General features: G+C 34.0%; 1 protein-coding gene across 3 annotated transcripts in view; it reads right to left on the bottom strand.

Annotated features, from left to right (window-relative positions):
- The window catches only part of LOC150100495 (FERM, ARHGEF and pleckstrin domain-containing protein 2-like), a 726486-nt gene that overhangs the window by 560321 nt on the left and 145266 nt on the right, over positions 1 to 20899 (bottom strand). For all 3 annotated transcript variants that reach the window (XM_090403005.1, XM_090403006.1, XM_090403007.1), the window contains exons 6-7: positions 17792 to 17915; positions 3064 to 3151 (exon numbers count right to left, since the gene is read on the bottom strand). In XM_090403005.1, the coding sequence (XP_090259131.1) occupies positions 3064 to 3151; positions 17792 to 17915 (212 nt within the window). The remainder of the gene's footprint in view (positions 1 to 3063; positions 3152 to 17791; positions 17916 to 20899) is intronic.

Genomic DNA, 20899 nt, shown 5'->3' with positions numbered 1-20899 from the left:
CACCAGCTTGTCCACATTTTCCATTCATAGGCTTCTTCCTTCATTTTCTAGATGATGATATTCTTTCCTTTACAGTGGAACAGACTTACCTTTATGCTTGCCAACAACATCAGAGTTGAGTACAGTCTGCATTCTTGCAGTACACTTTGGAATCCAATAGATATCAACATGCTAATTACATTTATAGAGTTCTTGAATGTGCAAGGTATTGTGAAAAAAGCCAACTCTCAAAATGTATTTGTCTACAGAATGGATGCTGAACATGCCAATGTTTCGATATTATGACTGAAAAATAATTCAATCTCATTGTGAAATATTTGCATTTTCAGAATAATAAGGAATATGATCAGACAGCACATACAAAGTTTCCAGAGCAAAGTTTCCTGGATGAACTGTGAAATCCTCAGTTTCCCACAACTTGCAAATGCAAAAGTAACACTTGGAAGCATTCCCACCGTTCATCCTAACAGACACCAAGTTTCAAGTTTTATATTAATTGAAAGGAAAAAAAAGAAATATGGCTACTTTCAGAATACCGAACACGGACAATAGCATTATTATTATTATTGTTGTTGTTGTTAGTAATATTTTACTAAATGTAGGATAAAGGGAAAGACAGAAGGCTAATTATTTCGCTATATATGAGACAAACTTCCATGGTGAGAGACATATATGGTACAGCAGAATGAGGTATCATTGGACGAGGAGTAAGACAAGTTCTCTGTCATCAATTTTGTTTAACATGTATTCTGAAGCAATGTTTAAAGAAGCACTGGAGAATTTAAAAAATAAATTAAAAGAGTAGAAGAAGAAAGAAGTCTGTTAAGGAGGATAAAAAGAAGCAAGGGAAACTGGATCAGACATATTCTGAGAGGGAATGGAATCATCAGATGCCATCAATGGAAAGATAGATGGAAAACAGACCCAGAGGCAGAGTAAGGAAAACAATGCTAGATGACATGCTGAATGGAGACAGGTACACAACCTTGAAAGAGAAGGCTCAGAACAGAAGAGAGTGGAAGGAAAGTTCTGCTACTAAAAGAAGAACCTGCTCAATTGCAGAATAATCAAGAAGAAGAAGGATAAAGGGACTCATGTATATATTAATTTATATAAAAAAGTTACTGTGTTATAATGTAAATTGTACTCAATAATAACAGCATAGTGATAAGAACAATAGTTACATAACAATAATATAATATTTACTAAAATAAAGAGCCAAAAGGCTTCAGTTTGGCGATGCAAAAATTATAAAAATCAAGTGGATATTAGATCCGGCATTATAAGAAAATATTATTTCAAAGCCGTATAGAAACTACGAAAGTTTTGTAAAAATATAATTTGACCAGAGAGAGCTTACGGGAATAATCCTGCCGGTATTTACGAGTCGCCTAGTGCAGACCACTTTAGAAAACATGCAGCAGGCCCAAGCATCCATATATTCGCTTTCTAATTTGGTTCATTTTTTTAAGGCTTCACTGGCCTGACAGCTGTTTCGAACTGCTTGGTTCTTGTCAGAGACCAGGCAGAAACTTTAAGAGAGCAAAAACTCTCTTTCAATAGTAAGAAATTTGGGAGAGGTACATTTTTCGTAAGCGAACTCTCGGTTGGTGCATAAAAGTATTTACTAAAATAAAGAGCTAAATGGCTTCAGTTCGGCAATGAAATAATGCTGGATCTAATATCCACTTGATTTTTATAATTATATAATTTTTATTATTCTCATTCACTCAGAAGAAAGAATAGTAATAATGTTTCATTTTTCATTTTCAACATTTTTCAAGTCAAGAGGTCATCAAGTCATCCTATCAGATGCCTTAGCAAAATCTAACATTATCATAGTGTATCCATTCCTTTTATCAAATTCAGCTGTAACATTGTTATAAAATATGAGCAAATTGTAAAACATGACCTTCCTTTAGTAAACCCATGCTGCTCCTTGAAGAGTATAGCTTGTTTGTCTACCCATTTCTGCATGCGAGTTCTTTTTGTATCAAATAATTTGTAATTTTGCCATAAAAAGTGAACCTGTGATTAATACAAATTAAGAAATTATTTTCATATAAATACTATATTAGCCTATAAAAGAAATATCAGTTTTTCTGTTGAGGATGTCTACTAATCAATAATTGAAAATGAAACTTGACATTGCCGATGTATTCTGCCCTATTGCTTGAGGCTCTCTAGTATGATTTATGGGAAAGTGTTCTCTCTTTTCTTTCTAAATAGCAGAGAGTGTTATTTAAGATGCCTTCAGCCTTTTCCTCCAGCTGAGAGTATTATTACTAAGTATTTCTAAGACATAGATTATTGCAGAAATAACAATCAGAAGCAGTAGAAGTAGTAATATTTAGAATTTTTTTAAGAAAAAGGAAAAAAAATAACACTACTGAACTTTCTTAAATAATTTCTTTAACTTTCTTAAGTTAAATATAAATATAAAAACTAGCACTACTAGAATTTCTTTTTAGTGGCATGCATAAAAAGAATTTTACATGGAGAAAATATAGCATAGCATTTCTAAAACTTAGAATAATTTCAGCAGATAGCTGATTTTATGTTGCAAAGAAACAGTCTGGAATTAGAAGTACCTGCTTTAACAGGTAGAATATTATTGTCTATCTCTTTTGTAAAATGAAGTAATAGATTTTAAATACTGTCTGTGAAATCTTTCACACCAGTAGAAATTTAGACAGAGTAGTTATGTAAATCAGTTCCAGGAAAGGAGAGGTGGATGCAGTTAAATATCTTCAAAATGAGCATAAATTTTGAATTGGTCCCTATAGGATAGCCTTCATATATTTTCAACATATCTACAGTGGTTATAGTACTGGATAAAATCATCTGTTGCAATTTTAAGCAAAACACAAAAGGCGAAGAGTCCCTGCTGAATTATCATTAGATATAAATTTGTGATATTAAAAGTCTTACAATCAGAAACTGAGTAATGCAATTTAACATTATTTGTTGTTAATAAAAACAATAAACTTTTTTTTGTTCTGTCATGATATTTTATAAAATAGTGCATGCTGAAAAAAGACATGAATATCTTTTGCTTATTACCTTTGAGGGAGTCATTTTTATTCCATATAACTCACATCGACGAGCTGTTTCCAAAAAATTAAGATCTGCTTCTGCAGGTGTCTGACCCCTAATTAGGAAAGTTATATAATACACATATACATACACACTTTTTTTTTAATTTATAAATATCAAGACACAGTTAAACACATTTTTTAATAATATACTTTTATTATTATTATTATTAAACAAGACCTCATGGAGTCAAAGACTCATCTAGGAGGTCCTTTTATCTCACACACATCTCATCATACCGGGTCTTAAACACATTCAAACTCCTTGCAGACACCACACTCTCAGGCAAGGCATTCCAATCATTCACAACTCTGCACGAAAAAAACCTGCCTCTCACTCCCCTACTCACACCCTCTTTATACAGTTTCCAGGGATGACCTCTGGTTCTCCCCTGATCTCCCACTATTCTCTGTAGAACTTCTCCACCATTGATCCTATAACAACCCCTTACCAACTTGTAGGTCTCTATCATATCTCCCCTCTTCCTTCTCTCCACTAGACTCTGCAAATTACATCTTTTCAATCTTTCCTCATACTCAACATTCCAGAGGTCAGAAACTACCTTAGTCAGTCGCCTTTGGACCCTTTCCAACATCTCTTCATCCTTATGAAAACCAGGTGACCAAATCTGGGCACAATAGTCCATGTGTGGCCTAATCAAAGCCTTATACAATGGAACAAGAATCTCCCTACTTCTACACGTCAGTGTCCTCCTCATCATTCCCAGAAGTCTTTGTGTTGTCTTCACAATTTTGGCGATGTGTCCCCTAAATTTTAGATCCTTATCCACTATCACTCCCAGATCTCTTATTTCCTCTACTTCCAACAATATATTCTCACCAAGCATAAATTCTGCATCCCATCTTTGTTTTCCAAATTTTAAAACCTTATATTTTGCAACATTGAACTCATATCCCCATTTGCTTGCCCAATCACTCAATTTATTCAAGTCTTCTTGCAAGGCCACAACATCTTCACTACTCTTTATGGTTCGTCCCAACTTTGCATCATCTGCAAACAACTGTTATACTTTGTTATATTAATAAAACAGTGCAAAAGATGATGAAATACATCCTTCAAAGTGAACATCTAAAAGTTCCTCATGATGAGAAAAACGCTATGTGAGACTGTGGGGATAGTGATGACTCGCTAATGTTTTGAACAGAAATCTGTCATGTACTTATTATCTTTGCCCTTTTATCCAAATTTTCTGAAAACATTTCTTTATTTAATTTTACCCTTTCCCCTCATGTGTATGCACACATACATATACAAAGAGAAATACAAATATATACCCACTTTAAAATCTACTTATCAGTTATATGTTTCTCAATTACTACAAGAAGGCATGCACTTATAAATTAGAATACCAGAACATGCTAATTTATTACTTTTTTTTAATAAAGCAAGAAATTTATATCATAAGTAAACAATGGAAGCCAGATGTTAATAATAATAATAGAAGCAAACAAAAACTAACAAATTTCAGAAAACAGGAGTGCACTGCTTGCTGAAATACAATGAAAGAAGGACCTCTAGCATAAGATTTTTAACAGTATCAGATACAATTATTCACTGTCAGTTAAGGAATACTTGTAGATGCCACCAGTGGTGAGCTATAAGGGGCTCATGGGAGCCCTTTGTTAAATTTTTCTCAAATTTGATAGCCCCTTATTCTTCTTGTTTACTTTTTTATTTTTTCCAAAAAAAAATTTTTTTTTGAAACATATTAAGCGACAAACTCATATGGTAACCTAACAAAAATGAGTCTATTCGGCAGTGTATAGATTATTTGGAATTATTGTTTCAACTCCTCTATAACAAATGCGCCCAAGTTTGAAAATAAAATAAGCACATGCGTTATCTTTACTCTTCTGCCTTCTGGTAGCCAATCGTATGGTAAAACCAGTAGCCAATCAAATGTTTTATAAAAGATTATAAAAGATTTCATTCTTATTATATTTTGATAGTTAAAAAATGTTTTTCTTATGTAAGATAAATTAATGATAAATATTTCATGTTTAGATCATGAAATATTTGTTTAAAAATTATAGCCTTTAGAGGTTGATTGTCCTCTCATACTTTTTGATTGGAATTTGTACACAAGCTGTATTAATAAAAGTTTTGGTGTGAAATAAGGCTTTTTTTTTTTTTGCTCGACGATGCGAGCCCTTTGTTAAAATTTCCATAGCTTACCACTGGATGCCATTATCTTACAAATACCAGAATTTGTAAATGGAATTTTAGTGGAGAGAATATTATTCAAATATGCAACTGGTTATGGTATTTATAAACAGAAAAGAAAAAAAATTTCAAAATTGACATCCGTAGATGCCGTAGATCAATCACATACCTCATTGGGTTTTGGGAGTGATGCCTTCTGCTAAAAGTGGAAGGGTCGCAGATGTCATTTCCACATAGAGTAAGTAAGACAATCACAAACATCTATGACCATTGTAAGATTCAAACCTGCAGCCTCTTGGCTGGAGAGCAGATATGCTAACCACTCAGCCAACCAGGACATCATAATTAAAGGATCAAACCTGTCATGTTATGGATCAAATTAAATTAGAATCAATTATCCACCTGATCATATTTTGACATGACCACCTGTGCCACTTGCTGGAAACTTTTAATGTGCTTTTTTCTTCTTTTTCACGAATCTTTAACTTTGAGTCCACCATAGCATTCTGTTTTTCTGTCATTGCAGATTACTTTACAACATGCTTATCACTCGGTAAATCAATAATTTCTTCAGAGTTTCTTAACAAATCTCCAAGGTTTGATTCTTGTCTTCAATCTCTCATTTTTTTCTTGAATAATGTTTTATGATTATTAGAAACACACAGGCACAAGAATTAATAATTTATTATGCAAATATTTTGGCGTGAATCTACCAGGCCATTATCGGTACACAAGCAAATTCACAAGGTGGTTGATTGCTTGAACAATGGATTGCTATTCCATTTCAGAGATATGTGCTGTGTGCTCGATTGCTGCCATAAACAGATAGTAAATAAATAAACTAAGATAATAAAAGATGTTGAAAGTTAATTTTCACTTGGTTAGACTATAATAAATTTAGTTTAATCCTTTATCCAAGTGTGAGCAAACAAAGTTTGCACCTGGAAGTATCTTCAGGCCTGGGCTAAGGTGGTACAACATCGGGCAACTCGTTGCAAAGCTAACTATCACTCCTATCTCAGTATCTCCCTTAATGCAAAACACATCTCCTTGTAGTTATGTATAATGTTATGCATTAAGGGAAGGGCCACTACCCAGACTAGTTTCGACCTTTGCTGAGGTCTCTTCAGTGGGAGCCAGGCCCAAGTGGAGATACCAGGCAGAAGCATTAGCAAGGTCATCTCTACCTATAAGGTGGCACACCGTTTGGCAACTCCTATAGGTAGAGATGACCTTGCTAATGCTTCTGCCTGGTATCTCCACTTGGGCCTGGCTCCCACTGAAGAGACCTCAATAAAGGTCGAAACTAGTCTGGGTAGTGGCCCTTCCCTTAATGTATAACATTATACATATCCGCAAAGAGATGTGTTTTACATTATGGGCGATACTGAGATGGGAGTGATGTTAGCTTGCTCCACCTTTACAATGAGTTATCCGGTATTGTACCACCTTACCCCAGTCCTGAAGATACTTTCAGGCGCAAACTTTGTTTGCTCACACTTGGATAAAGGATTAAACTAAATTTATTATAAGATAATAAAAATAAATTTAAATTGTACATATTTGGCCTGATGTATTAAAATAAAGACCTTTCATTATTAAAAGACCAGAAGATAAATGATAAAATATACAAAGAGCCAACAAGTTTCACTAGCCACTGTCTAGCATTTTCAAGGATGAACTGGTGTGAAAACAAATGCATTAAGTTACATTTAAAACATACACTTTAGTAACTGTTAGGCCGTTACATTTGATCATTCTGTTTGATGGTGTGCATGTGTTCGAATGCTTCAGTCAGAATCCGGTACATGGCCCACGTGTTGTGTAGTTTTTTGCATATTGTAATTCTGTCAAACTGAGAGAGATGATGAGATTTTTCCATATGTCATTAAGAATAATACCATGATTTCTATTTAAATTATTGCCTGTGCGTAGTACCACAGCTGCTTCTTTTAAAGTTCTGTGTCTGTAGTCATTCTCGATGTAAGGCATAGAACTGTTTTTCCAATCTATAACGTGATTTGATGTTGAGAAATGATGAGCTAAACCAGATGTGATGATTCCATTATGATTGACATCCCCTACATGTTCCTTCTGTCTTATTTCAAAACTTCTAGAAGTCTGACCAATGTAAGAAAGGCCACACGTGCATGGGATTTCATATACTCCAGGACATTTGAAGAAAGGTACCTCATCTTTGGGTGATCTTAAGATTTGTCTGATCATGGTAGTTGGTTTAAAAACCACTCTGATGTTATGAGCTTTTAACATTCTCGCCAATTTTGTGGAAACTGAATTAATATATGGAATGACAGCTGTGGGCACATATTGGGGCAATTGGAAGGTCTAGCCATGGGTAGCCCCCTGTCACCACCATGTGCAGACCTTTTTATGGAAAAACTTGAAAAGGATATTCTATCCACCATTTTACCAAAACCGTCAATTTGGTGGAGATATGTCGATGACGTGTTCATCATCTGGAAGGATACCATGGAAAACCTTCTCATGTTTCTGAACAAAATCAACTCACTACACAATAAGATCAAATTCACTATAGAACTACAGAAGAACAAAGAACTTCCTTTTCTTGACATCCTAGTGAGGAGAGAAGATAACAATATCCAACTGTCCATCCATTTACAAGAAATCCACAGATACAGGTAGATATCTACATTATTTGTCCAACCATCATAGATCACAAAAACACAGCATCATTCACATGCTCTGTAATAGGGCCTTAAGGTCTATTTCAAAAGAAGCAGATGTACAGAGAGAACTGTCACTAATAGCTAACACTCTATCTCTAAATGGATATCCTTCTAACATTTTAAACAAATGGCTATTTAAAGACAACCACCAACAACGTGTTACGGTGCCCCAATATGTGTCCACAGCTGTCATTCCATATATTAATTCAGTTTCCACAAAATTGGCGAGAATGTTAAAAGCTCATAACATCAGAGTGGTTTTTAAACCAACTACCATGATCAGACAAATCTTAAGATCGCCCAAAGATGAGGTACCTTTCTTCAAATGTCCTGGAGTATATGAAATTCCATGCACATGTGGCCTGGCCTTTCTTACATTGGTCAGACTTCTAGAAGTTTTGAAATAAGACAGAAGGAACATGTGGGGGATGTCAATCATAATGGAATCATCACATCTGGTTTAGCTCATCATTTCTCAATATCAAATCACGTTATAGATTGGAAAAACAGTTCTATGCCTTACATCGAGAATGACTACAGACACAGAACTTTAAAAGAAGCAGCTGTGGTACTACGCACAGGCAATAATTTAAATAGAAATCAGGGTATTATTCTTAAAGACATATGGAAAAATCTCATCATCTCTCTCAGTTCGACAGAATTACAATATGCAAAAAACTACACAACACGTGGTCATGTACCGGATTCTGACTGAAGCATTCGAACACATGCACGCCATCAAACAGAATGATCAAATGTAATGGCCTAACAGTTACTAAAGTGTATGTTTTAAATGTAACTTAATGCATTTGTTTTCACACCAGTTCATCCTTGAAAATGCTAGACAGTGGCTAGTGAAACTTGTTGGCTCTTTGTATATTTTATCATTTATCTTCTGGTCTTTTAATAATAAATTTCTTTATTATAATAAAAATAAATAAAAATGAAAATGAAAAAAAAAAATTAAAATTAAAACATTACAAAAAATTAAATGAGGGGGATACTGTTTTCTTGCCATTTATCAGGAGGAGACTCTCCCAAATTTTTGCTATGGATAGACAGTCATTCCAATTTAAGTTTAGGTAGAGATAGAGAGCTTTTGCCCAACTTAAAATGAACAATGATGTAACAGGCATGTACTGAAACAGAGAATGTTGTGATCAGTATCTGCTCTGTGCAGTATCAGGCCAGATTTTATAGGCTTATTATGGATATGAAATACTAGTTTTTCTATAATTATTTTTCAAAAGAACATCCTGATTGTCCAAAGTTAGAGCAGAAGCAGTCACATTAAACGTAGTAAACACCAGGGAGAGAGAGTAGCACCTGTTTATCTTTGGTGAAGGGTAACCAGGAAAAGATTTTATTAACAAAAAAAATAAATAAATAAAAATAATAAAAAATAATAATAATAATAATTTGGGAACTAAATTACATCTTTTAAGAATCTTGGGAAATGATTCAGAGATTCCTATTATATAAAGAATTGGGAATGGCAATACAGGATCAGGGTTCCTAGAAAGTGGCTAGTAAGTGGCCACTTTCTAGTGTGAGTGTCACAACATCTGTGACACTTACTGGCTAGGAGGTGTCACAGATGTGTCTCTTTTGTGGCAAAGCCATTCTGCACCCTGATGTAAGTGTCAAGTTTTACTCATAGATCCTCAAAGTCAGAGCAGACAACATGGTCTATTTATCAAGTATTTGATGATGCCCAATTGTTGAGAAGGGTGATTGGGCCAAATATTGTTTTTTATGCGGCTATCACCCACGAAAGGTTTATTTGTAAACCCATAGTACATTCATACCATGAGTGGATTCAGGATTTTTTTTTTTTTTTTACCTAGTCACAGAACCCTGCCCTAGAGACCAAGCATAAATTTTTCAAGCCACTTCAGGCCTCCAATAACAGGATTCTCACATGTTATGTAAATGGCCTGTTTTTTTTCTTATAAACATAAGGAGCAGGAGTTTTAAGTACACCATTGGTGTATAGGAGAGGAGGACAGCCAAGATGGCTAATTTTCCATCCTTTGATTTTTCCACAGTTAAAGTGATGTGCAGGTATAGGCTGTTAAAACTAAGTTAGGAAGGCGAGTAAATATACTTCAGATTTGAGTCAAATAGTAAAAACATCATCCACACTAGGAAAACAAAACATCCTCTTCTCGCATACCTTGTCTTGAGCACTTACACTGCTGCTCTTCAGAAACCTATCTTTACAGGCCATTACATACAAGTTTCAACCCACCCTCCATCTTAAAATTTGGGCATTATCAATTCCCTATTTACATAGAGACAGAGATACAGTGGACAACATAGAGCATATGTTGTCAGCTCCAACTATGTCAAACTCTAGTTGGATTTCCAACTAGAGCTTGACACCATCCAAAGGAATGTGTTACAGAATGATTTCACCTCAAAGTAGATCAAATGCATTTGTAGCATTTATAAGCCAGTCCCTAGCATCTCTTACCCTGTACATTAATTCCCAATTCCTACATCAGAGTAATCTCTGAATCAATTCCCAAGATCATAAAAAGATACAATTTAGTTTGCCCATCTTATGATGTTAATAAAACTTCCACCCTCCACAAAAGATAAAGAGAATCTCTCTCTCTCTCCCTCCCTTCCTTCCTAAAAACAGGATGTTTTGCTTAAAAAAATCTTACATCATCCATAATAAGCTTGAAAGATCTGGCCTAGTACAGAATGAAAAGGACACTGGTCACAAATCCTTCTCATACTGTGCTTAGACCAGATTTTTCAAGGTTTTTATGGATGATGTAAGACTGATTTCCACAAAGAAGACACTAACCACAATATTCTTTGATTCAATAGATGCTTGTCATATCGGTGTTGGGAAGATTTTTGGGATTTTCTCCCAAAAATTTGGGAGAGCCTCATCCTCATAAATGGCAAGCAGCAACCTAGGTTTTTTAAATTAAATCTTTTTTTTTTCTGTTATGTTATTTAATGTTTATTATTTTATTTTATTTATTTATCATCTGTTGTATGGTATTACTCTAGCATGTAGTTCCTATTTGCAAAAGGAAATAACAAGTTCATGTTATTTCCACTGTTCATGCTCCAGCTTGCGAATTTGCTTGTACAATGATGATGATTATAATAATAATAAAAATAATGATCTGTTAGATTCAGGCCAAAATATATGCATTAATAAATTATTATAAATTGTTGTGCCCACATGTTTCTAATAATCTTTTACTATGTCACAAGTGTCATTAAAAACTCAATATTTGTATACACCCAATTCTCCATTTACATGATAGATTGATTCCAGAAAATACCATGTAAATGAAAACCATGTAAAAAATAATGGTACAACATGACAAAATTTCATGCCGGCTGGGGCGTCGCCCGGTTAAACAAGGACCCCGTTGTTTTCGCCAGGGAACCAGGGCGAACAGCGAAAAGTCAGCTACTGGAACAAATCTGAAAACAAACCCCAACTCAACATCACCAGAGTTAAAGATCGGTACTATCAACGTAAGAAGCCTGAATGGCAAAGAAATGGAGCTAGCTGAGGAATTAGATAAGTACCAGATTGACATAATAGGGGTGACTGAAACAAAAAAGACCAAAACTGGTGAGATCTTTCTGAGCAATAAATACAAAATGTTATATTCAGGCAATAACAATCAAGGAAAAGAAGGCGTAGCCATAGTATTCAACACAAAATACGAGGCTAATCTTCTTGAATGGCAGTCAGTCTCAAGTAGAGTAATGTGGGCAAATATGAGAATGAGGAACTGGACAATGAGACTTATTTGTGCCTATGGTCCCACAGAAGGTTCTACTAAGGTAGAAGTGGAGGAATTTTTTGAGGCTTTAGAAAAAAGCAACTGACACAATGAAAAAGGAAAAGTTGGTTCTTGTTGGGGATCTAAATAGTAGAGTAGGAAATGATTGTGAGACATACAAAAATATTTTGGGAATATTTGGAGAAAAGAGCAAAGCTAATAATAATGGCAAATATCTGTTGGATTTCTGCTCAGGACATGGACTGGTTATTACTAACACCATGTTCCAACATAAAAATGTGCACAAATTCACATGGAGAGAAGAGGCTAGGAATAAGAAAAGTCTCATTGACTATGTTATTGTTGATAGTGATGTTTTCTCCCTGGTGCAGGACACCAGAGTGTACAGAGGATTTGAAATTGGAAGTGATCACTATTTAGTCTTGAGCAGGATAAAATTGAATTTCATATTGAAAAGAATAACATGTAAGAAAGTTTCAAAGCGAATAAAAGTTGAGCAGCTCTCAGATGTAAACTGTAGACTAAAATACAGAAATATTATTGAAAAGAAAATGAAAGAGTTTGAGAACAGGAATCAAACCTTGGAGATTCAGTGGCAAACTCTGAAGGAAACATTGATTGATTCTGCCAGAGAGGCATGTGGTGAGGTTGTGTGCAAAGATAAAAAAATCAAAACTCCCTGGTGGACACAATAAGTTAAAGAGGCAGTGAAGGAAAAGAAGAAAGCATATCAAAAGTTCCTGGCAAATAAGTCAGCTTTTATTCTTACAGAATAAAGAGACAAATGTAAGAAAGCTAAACAGTGTGTAAAACTAGCTAAACAAAAGTCATGGGAGGACTTTGGCAAGAATATAGAAAATAAATATCAAGAAGGTGGCAAAATATTCTGGAGGTTGTTGAAGAAGCTCTCAGATGTAAACTGTAGACTAAAATACAGAAATATTATTGAAAAGAAAATGAAAGAGTTTGAGAACAGGAATCAAACCTTGGAGATTCAGTGGCAAACTCTGAAGGAAACATTGATTGATTCTGCCAGAGAGGCATGTGGTGAGGTTGTGTGCAAAGATAAAAAAATCAGAACTCCCTGGTGGACACAGGAAGTTAAAGAGGCAGTGAAGGAAAAGAAGAAAGCATATCAAAAGTTCCTGGCAAATAAGTCAGCTTTTACTCTCACAGAATAAAGAGACAAATGTAAGAAAGCTAAACAGTGTGTAAAACTAGCTAAACAAAAGTCATGGGAGGACTTTGGCAAGAATATAGAAAATAAATATCAAGAAGGTGGCAAAATATTCTGGAGGTTGTTGAAGAAGCTTAGGAATGGAGGAAAGAGTGCTGTAAAAGGAATTAGAGATGATAAAAGTGAAATGAAAACAGGAGAAAAAGATATCCTTGAAGTATGGAGTAATTACTTTGAAAAACTGCTAAATGAAACAAGCAGTGATGACAGCACAGTGATTAAAAAACACTGACCAGGCATGCAGTCAGGAATACATATCCATACTTGAAGTAGAAAAAGCCATCAAAGGCTTGAAATGTGGAAAGGCAGCAGGAGTAGATGATATTCGACCAGAAATGCTGAAGTATGGTGGTATAAGAGTCTTACAGTGGCTGCACTGCATAGTTCAGAAAGCCTGGACAGAGGGACGAATTCCCGATGATTGGAGTAGAGCTCTCATAGTACCCATATATAAAAAGGGAAATAAAACTGAATGTGAGAATTACAGAGGTATTTCCCTACTGAGTGTTCCTGGCAAGATCTATGCAAGTATACTTGAGAAACGGTTGAGAAGAATTGTGGAAGAAAAGCTTGGTGAAGAACAAGCTGGATTCAGGCCAAATAGAGGCTGTCAGGATCAGATCTTCACTTTACGACAAATAGTCGAGAAAGCATGGGAATATAACAAAGATCTGTATTTAAGTTTTATCGATTTGGAAAAGGCATATGACAAGGTGCCAAGAGAGAAGCTATTCAATACGCTGCAGTTATATGGTGTCAATGGGGCATTATATCAAGCAATACTTAGTCTTTATTTGAGTTGTGAGTCAGCAGTTAGAATTGAAGGAAGTACAGGAAGATGGTTTAATGTTAAATCTGGTGTGAGACAAGGATGTACATTATCCTCTCTGTTATTCATTATCTATATGGATCACATTATGAAGGAATGTGGTATTAAACCTGATATCAAAATTGGAGATGTTAATGTCAGCTCTTTGCTTTATGCGGATGATGTTATACTTCTAAATAAATCCGCTACAAGTCTGCAAGATTCTCTGACTAAATTGAATAGCTGTTGTAATAGATATGGTATGAAGGTCAGCAATAAAAAGACAAAGACAATGAAAATAGGCAGAATCATTGAAAATGTCAACTGTGTTGTGAATGGAGAACCTGTGGAACAAGTAAAACATTTCAGCTACTTAGGCACAATTTTTACTGAAGATGGTAAACTAAATATAGAAATAGACAACAGAATCAGCAAAGCTGGTATCGTGGGAAGTCAATTGAATAAATTCATATGGAATAAGAAAGAAATTAGTCGGAACACTAAATTAGCTGTATACAAGACTGTGTTCAAACCAATTTTAACTTATGGATCTGAGAGCTGGGTCAGAAGTAAAACACTTGACCAAAGACTAGAGACCACAGATATGAGAGTCCTGAGAAAGATTAGAGGCGTGAACAGATGGCATCAATGGCAATATCATATTAAAAATGAGGATATTAGGAAAGAACTTGACATTGTCAGCATCCAGGAATGCGTTAGCAGAGCTAATCTCAGATGGTATGGTCACTTAAATAGAATGGGAGAGGAAAGATTAGCAAAACAAGTGTTCTCTGCCAGGTTGGCAGGAAAATGACCCAGAGGAAGACCAAGATATAGGTGGATTGATACGGTACAAAGTGCCTTAGACGATAGAAATATAAGATCTGATAATGTTGGAGTCTTGACAAGTAACAGACTGATTTGGAGGAAAATTGTAGATAGGAAGTTAGTAATGATGTAATTTTTTCATGTAGTACTGTCATATCCTGTACACCCCTTGAGGGTACATGGCAGGAATTTGATGATGATGATGTAAAAAAATAATACAGTGCATATGAAAAAATAGAATAGTTCCAGATGTGAAAACCTGATACGAACAATAAGTTATTTTCAAACAAAACTTCATATTTGAAAATATTTCATATTTTCAAATATGAAGATCAAACTATTTTAATGGAATATTTTTTTATTTTAAATTCTTATTTGAAGTATATACATATGTATCTTTCTTAAAGAAAATAATATGTCACTAATAAAACAGAAATTCCAAAAGGCCCAAATACACTCACACATATGGTTATTAGTTAAATTTTATTTACTATCACTTTCTGACAGTAGCCATATTCTTTTGTGTGGGACTGGAATTAAATCACTTCCATCACTTGAAACACTTTGGCTGGTGGTTCATACTGCAATGCCGAAATGTTTTCTTCAGTAAAAGGAACTAAATTAGCACTAATTTCCAATAATTCTGAAGATTGATTTTTTTTTTACCAAGAACTCTGTAATTAATCATTGAGATCCTGTTTTGACTAGATCTTTGTATAATTCTTCATATCGCACCATACATGACTTCAGTTCACGTTTCAATTGTTCAGTTCATTCAGTAATTGGATCAAGTATAAGAAAATTTAAGTTTGCAATTAATCTTAAATTAATTTAAGAAGGGCTTCAAATAAATTTGAAGCCCTTCTTAAATTAATCATGCAGTGAGTGGAATCTCTTTTCATCATCACTTTTTTCTTTTTCATTGAGATTCTCAAGGACAGCTTCTATTATTTTGTCATCACTAACAGCCTTGTCAACCATCAATTCTTCAATATCTGCAGATAAAAAATAATCAAATCCTTCTCTTCCAACTGTATGTGTTAATCTGATGATATTGGGATATTCAGTTGTATTCAAAGGTACAGGGTTTTTCTTGTTCACACATTCTGCCCAAGTAGCTTTCCAGCATACATTTATTGAAAATAATCAAAAATTCATTTTACTAATTTGATATTACACGTACATAACTTCAAAATTTAATACATACTTGTATAACTCTATTGTATAATTTTAAAAATAAGCACCATTTGAACCATGTTAAATCAAAATATATCATGTAAAAACAGAACTGCTTTTGTTTTCTAAACTGTGTTATTTCGAAATAGTGTAAAAAATAGTGTAAAAGCCGTGTAAAAAGAGAATTAGGTATATTTGAATATACAGTTCACCTCTGCAAGTTGCTCAACTTTCTTTTTAAAAGCTTCTTAGACACTTTTATTTTCAGTAAGATATTTAATTTGATCCTACTCCAATGATGAGGATCTCCAACTAGAGTTGGAAGATCCTCATCATTTCAGAATTTCAAATTTCAAAACTTATTTCAAATTCCCTATATACTCTTTCTCTGTATGTAATATATGTGTGTGAGCACACATGTATACTCTAGAAAATGACCTTAGACCTCATCCAAGCCATATTTCCTCCTGATATCTCAACCCCATTTCAGTTCACCATGACCTCAGACTATTTCATTTGGCAAGGAAAATTCTACAAACAGATAAGGGGGATAGCTATGGGTTCTGCATTTTCCCCACCCCTGGCCAACATCTTTGTGGAGACCTTTGAAGAAAAAGCCTTAAAATCTGCCCCACATAAACCCACTATCTGGCTATGCTTCGTGGATGATGTGTTCTTCATTTGGCCAGATGGCCTACATATACTCTACAATTTCTTAACACATCTAAACAATCAACACCCCAGAATCCAGTTTAACTTGGAAAACAACAGTCTCCCATTCCTAGTTACTCTGATTACATGCCAGCCTGATGAATATCTGACATTCTTACAGAAAACCTACACATACAGGTTCACCAGCAGTCACCCCCACCCCCGATATAGTTACACAAAACGAATAAAACACTACAAATGCCAACTTGTTTACACTATTAAAAAAGCATAATGCTATTAATAAACATCGTAGAGACAATTAAAATATGCAACACTCAACCAACATAAACCCAAACTATTGTAAACTAAAACAAAAACCAAAAACTTGATGAAAATCAGACTCATTTGGATTAATTTCTTTGCTACTGTAAACATGGAAATGAATAACAGAATAATGATTTGGAAGATAGTTCAATGAATAAGTTCATATGGAATAAGAGAAAAATTAGTCAAAACACTAAGCTAGTATACTAGCAGTATACAAGACCAGACTGTGTTCACACCAATTTTAACTTATGAATTGGACAGTTGAGTTTAGAAAGAAAACAGAGTTCTGGGAAAAATCAAAGCCGCAAATGGCTCATTGCATAATCATTGGAAAAATGAAAGGAACTTTTACATTGTTAGCATTCAAGCATGTTTGTGCAAAGCTATTCTAATATTGTGTGTTTACTTAAATAGAATGATAGAGGAACAGTCAGAAAAACAGGTGTTTGATGCCAGTGGAATGATGCAGTTAGAAACGTATTACAAGACCAAAATATAATATCTGACAATATTGCAGTCCTGACATATAACACATTAAATGAGAGGTAAATAGGTGATAGGAAGTTAGCAAACTTAATTACCTTGTTATAGCAACTGTACATCCTCTTAATATATTAGGAATTTGATGATGACAATATAAAACATAACTATTTCTTCCAAATAAGTTTCTGAAGGCTGTGATTTCCAGAATGACATTCACCTTTAATTCCTTATTAACTAAGGAATTATTAAATAAGGAATTCCTTATTCGAACTCTAGCCAAAAGGCTGTGGGTTCGAATCCTGCTGTGGGCATGGATGTTTGTGATTGTCTGTGAAAGCACTAGTGGTGGTAGTCGGCAGTAGATGGCGTTCGTGTTAGATGATGAAGGTTGGTGGAGTAGTGAGACAAAGAGTTGTAGAGTTGATGCCCTCCCTTGATGAGTCTTTGGACTCCCTGGAGGTGTGATATATAATAATAACTACACAATGCAACAAGATGTCTTACTTACACATGCTTTTTATGGTTTTCCATAATTTTCCTTTGTAATTCTTTATCTTGATATGGTACAAATTTATATGAATTGAGATATGAATGATCTAGACATTCTTCAGGAACGAAGTCTCCACATTCCGCTGTATAAAAATTAATTTTTTAAGACAGTCTTTTTTTAAATTTTCAAAGAATATATAGCATGTTCTCTTCAAAATAACAGTAAATAGGAAAGAAAACTGTAGTACTAAAACATTAAAGTAATCATATCTTTAGGCCACTCACAGTAATGGAGCAAAATAAATTGCATCAAAATCTCACTGTGGAGCCAGTATAGTTAATTTTTTTGCTCAATAATAATACACTTGATTATCTATTTATTTGACAGATATACATGTAATTACATGTATATACCTTGAACAATTTATACAACAATCCTACCATTTTACTACTGGTTCAGTACAAACTTTAAATAATATCCTTATAATTTGCATAATGTGCAATTGGTATAAAATAATCATTCATATATTGCAATTATTGATAATAATCACAGTGATAATTTACCATGTATAGTTCAGTTACATAAGTTAATTAATTATACATGTTGCAGATGACATTTTTTTTCCTTCAAAATTTGAGAAAGTGTGATTATACACAGTATTTACATATATACTATTAAATTCTTGTCATTTATAATAATACAAAATACTATTAATAGGTGGTAGATTACATGATGTATTAGTGGACAGTAGGACAGATAATGTAGTGTATCAGTGGACAGCAGATGACAGATAATGCAGTGTATTAGTCAACAGCAGACGACATAGTATGGATGCTGAAATATGTAGTGTGTAGAAGGCAGCTTAAATTGTGTGGAATTTCCACCCATGATGAGACTGACTCCATGGGGGTATCACATAAAAGTAGTATTAGGGTGGAGAACACAACTGAGGGCATGCTTTGTAGAGGCGTTAGGTGAATTTTCCATCCATTATTGCTTATACTGTGTTCCCTCTATTTTAAAGTATTAACTTAACTTTAAACTTAAATCACTACTCACAACCCAGTTATTACATACTCTTTATATTTATCCTGTTAACATTTCATGGCTCAAAAGTGTGTGTGTGTGTGTGTTCACTTTGATATCCCATAATCTTCTCTTTTTGATCTTCCTTGTCTAAAAATCACTTTGCTTCATTCTCTAAAATTTTACTTTCTTAATGAAAGAAATATTACTTTCTTAATGTCATCAACAATTTTGAACTTTTAAATATCCTTTCTTTGATTGTTGATTTTCTCTAACTTTCCTAATAGTGAAGTTATCATGAGAGATGTTAATGTTCATAGTTCCAAATGACTCCAGACAGAGATTCCAAGATATATGCTGTAACAAGAGTTTTCACACAAATTGTTCACAAGCTTACATGAATACCATGTAATCCTAACAATTCCCAACATTCTTGAACTCCACTTCACTTCATTAATGTTTCTTGTAAGTAAACTGCAGATATTGTTGGACCTCTATGTAATTAGCATTAGTTACACACAGAAAAAATGGCAGAAGAGGAACACAATATAGCTGCACAAGTACTGAGAAGAAAATTACACAGCCACTTTAAAAAGAAATCACACTCTCACTCTTCTTCTTCTTGAGTATCCTGCAATTGAGCAGGTTCTTCTCTTAGTAGCAAAAACTTTCCTTCCACTCTCTTCTGTTCCTTCTATTTCAAGGTTGTTGTGTACCTGTCTCCATTCAGAATGTCATCTAGCATTGTTTTCCTTCCTCTGGGTCTTTTTCCGTCTATTTTTCCTTCGATGGCATCTCTGATGATTCCATTCCCTCTCAGAATATGTCCGATCCAGTTTCCCTTTCTTCTTTTTCTCCTCCCTAACAGACTTCTTTCTTCTTCTACTCTTTTTAAGACCTCTTCATTAGTTATTTTATCTGTCCATTTGATTTTTTCCATCCTTCTCCAAATCCACATCTCAAAGTTTTCCAAAATCTTAATTTCTTCATTCTTCAATGTCCAAGTGTCAGCTGCATAGAGGGCAACACTTCACACATAACATTTTATTAGTCTTTTCTTTAGGTTTCTATCCATTTTACTTATGAATAAATTCCATTTTCTATTAACCTTCCAACTGGTTAGGACATATATATACGTCCAGCTAAATCTTGATACGATTCAATACACCTGTTGAAAGAACATGGATAAGAAGTGCAATTTCGCTGTTCTGTCCTTTAGAAGGTGCGATAATTCTTCATGCTGTAGAGAACATTTAACCAGATTATCTCACGGAGCTGAGTCTCAGTTCTCTATAACAAGGAATGCAGTTCCTTGTTGTATGTTGGGCAACTGGACTCTTAGTTATATTAGAGAGACTAAAAATATAGAAATTATTTTTATTTTCTCTTTTTATTGTGCAGTTTTAAATTCCAGGACAAAATATAAATCCCTGCATACTTTCTTCACTTAAATGCTGCATCACCTTGGAGAACCAATGTTTAATGTTTTTGTGCTAATTTTGTCTAATCGCTTACTCGACAGAACATTCTTTGTTTTCGAAGAAATTAATTCACGATAATTATTTGAAATATTATTTTAAAAAAATAATAATAAAAAAAAAAAAAAACAGCTGTCGACATTCTAGATTATATTATCTTTGTTCAAAATCATATTTCGAAGAATAATTCAGATTTCCTGAATGAAATCTGTGAATTATTCTTTGACAACTTTACTTTATAGAGAATAATATGCAATTCTTTAATCATATCACTAAGTTTTTTTCAAAATATCATAATCTACTGTTCTTGCACTTTCAACTTGTTGGTTTCCCTGTATAATTGGTCTTTACAAAATGAAATAAACGGTTATTATTTAAATTGATATGTATATATTTTGCACTAGTTTATATATTTTGCTCCAATTTTAAAGTAAGCGTATATTCTCTTTTGCGTATATTCTCTAATATAAAATATATATATGTGCATGCATCAAGTGTGAAATTTCATATTTTCACAAAAGAAATGAACTTTATTTTGACTTTGATAGTTTTACCCCCCCCTCCCACTGCAACACTACCACACAGCCAAAAACTGTTATGAAACATAGGTACAGTTTTTATT

The sequence above is a fragment of the Typopeltis vanoorti genome, chromosome 13 (assembly GCF_054136105.1).
Source record: "Typopeltis vanoorti isolate ZY-2024b chromosome 13, IOZ_Tvanoo_1.0, whole genome shotgun sequence".
NCBI lineage: Eukaryota > Metazoa > Arthropoda > Arachnida > Uropygi > Thelyphonidae > Typopeltis > Typopeltis vanoorti.
Note: the sequence above shows the minus strand (reverse complement) of the source record. Positions and strands in the feature narration are given on the sequence as shown.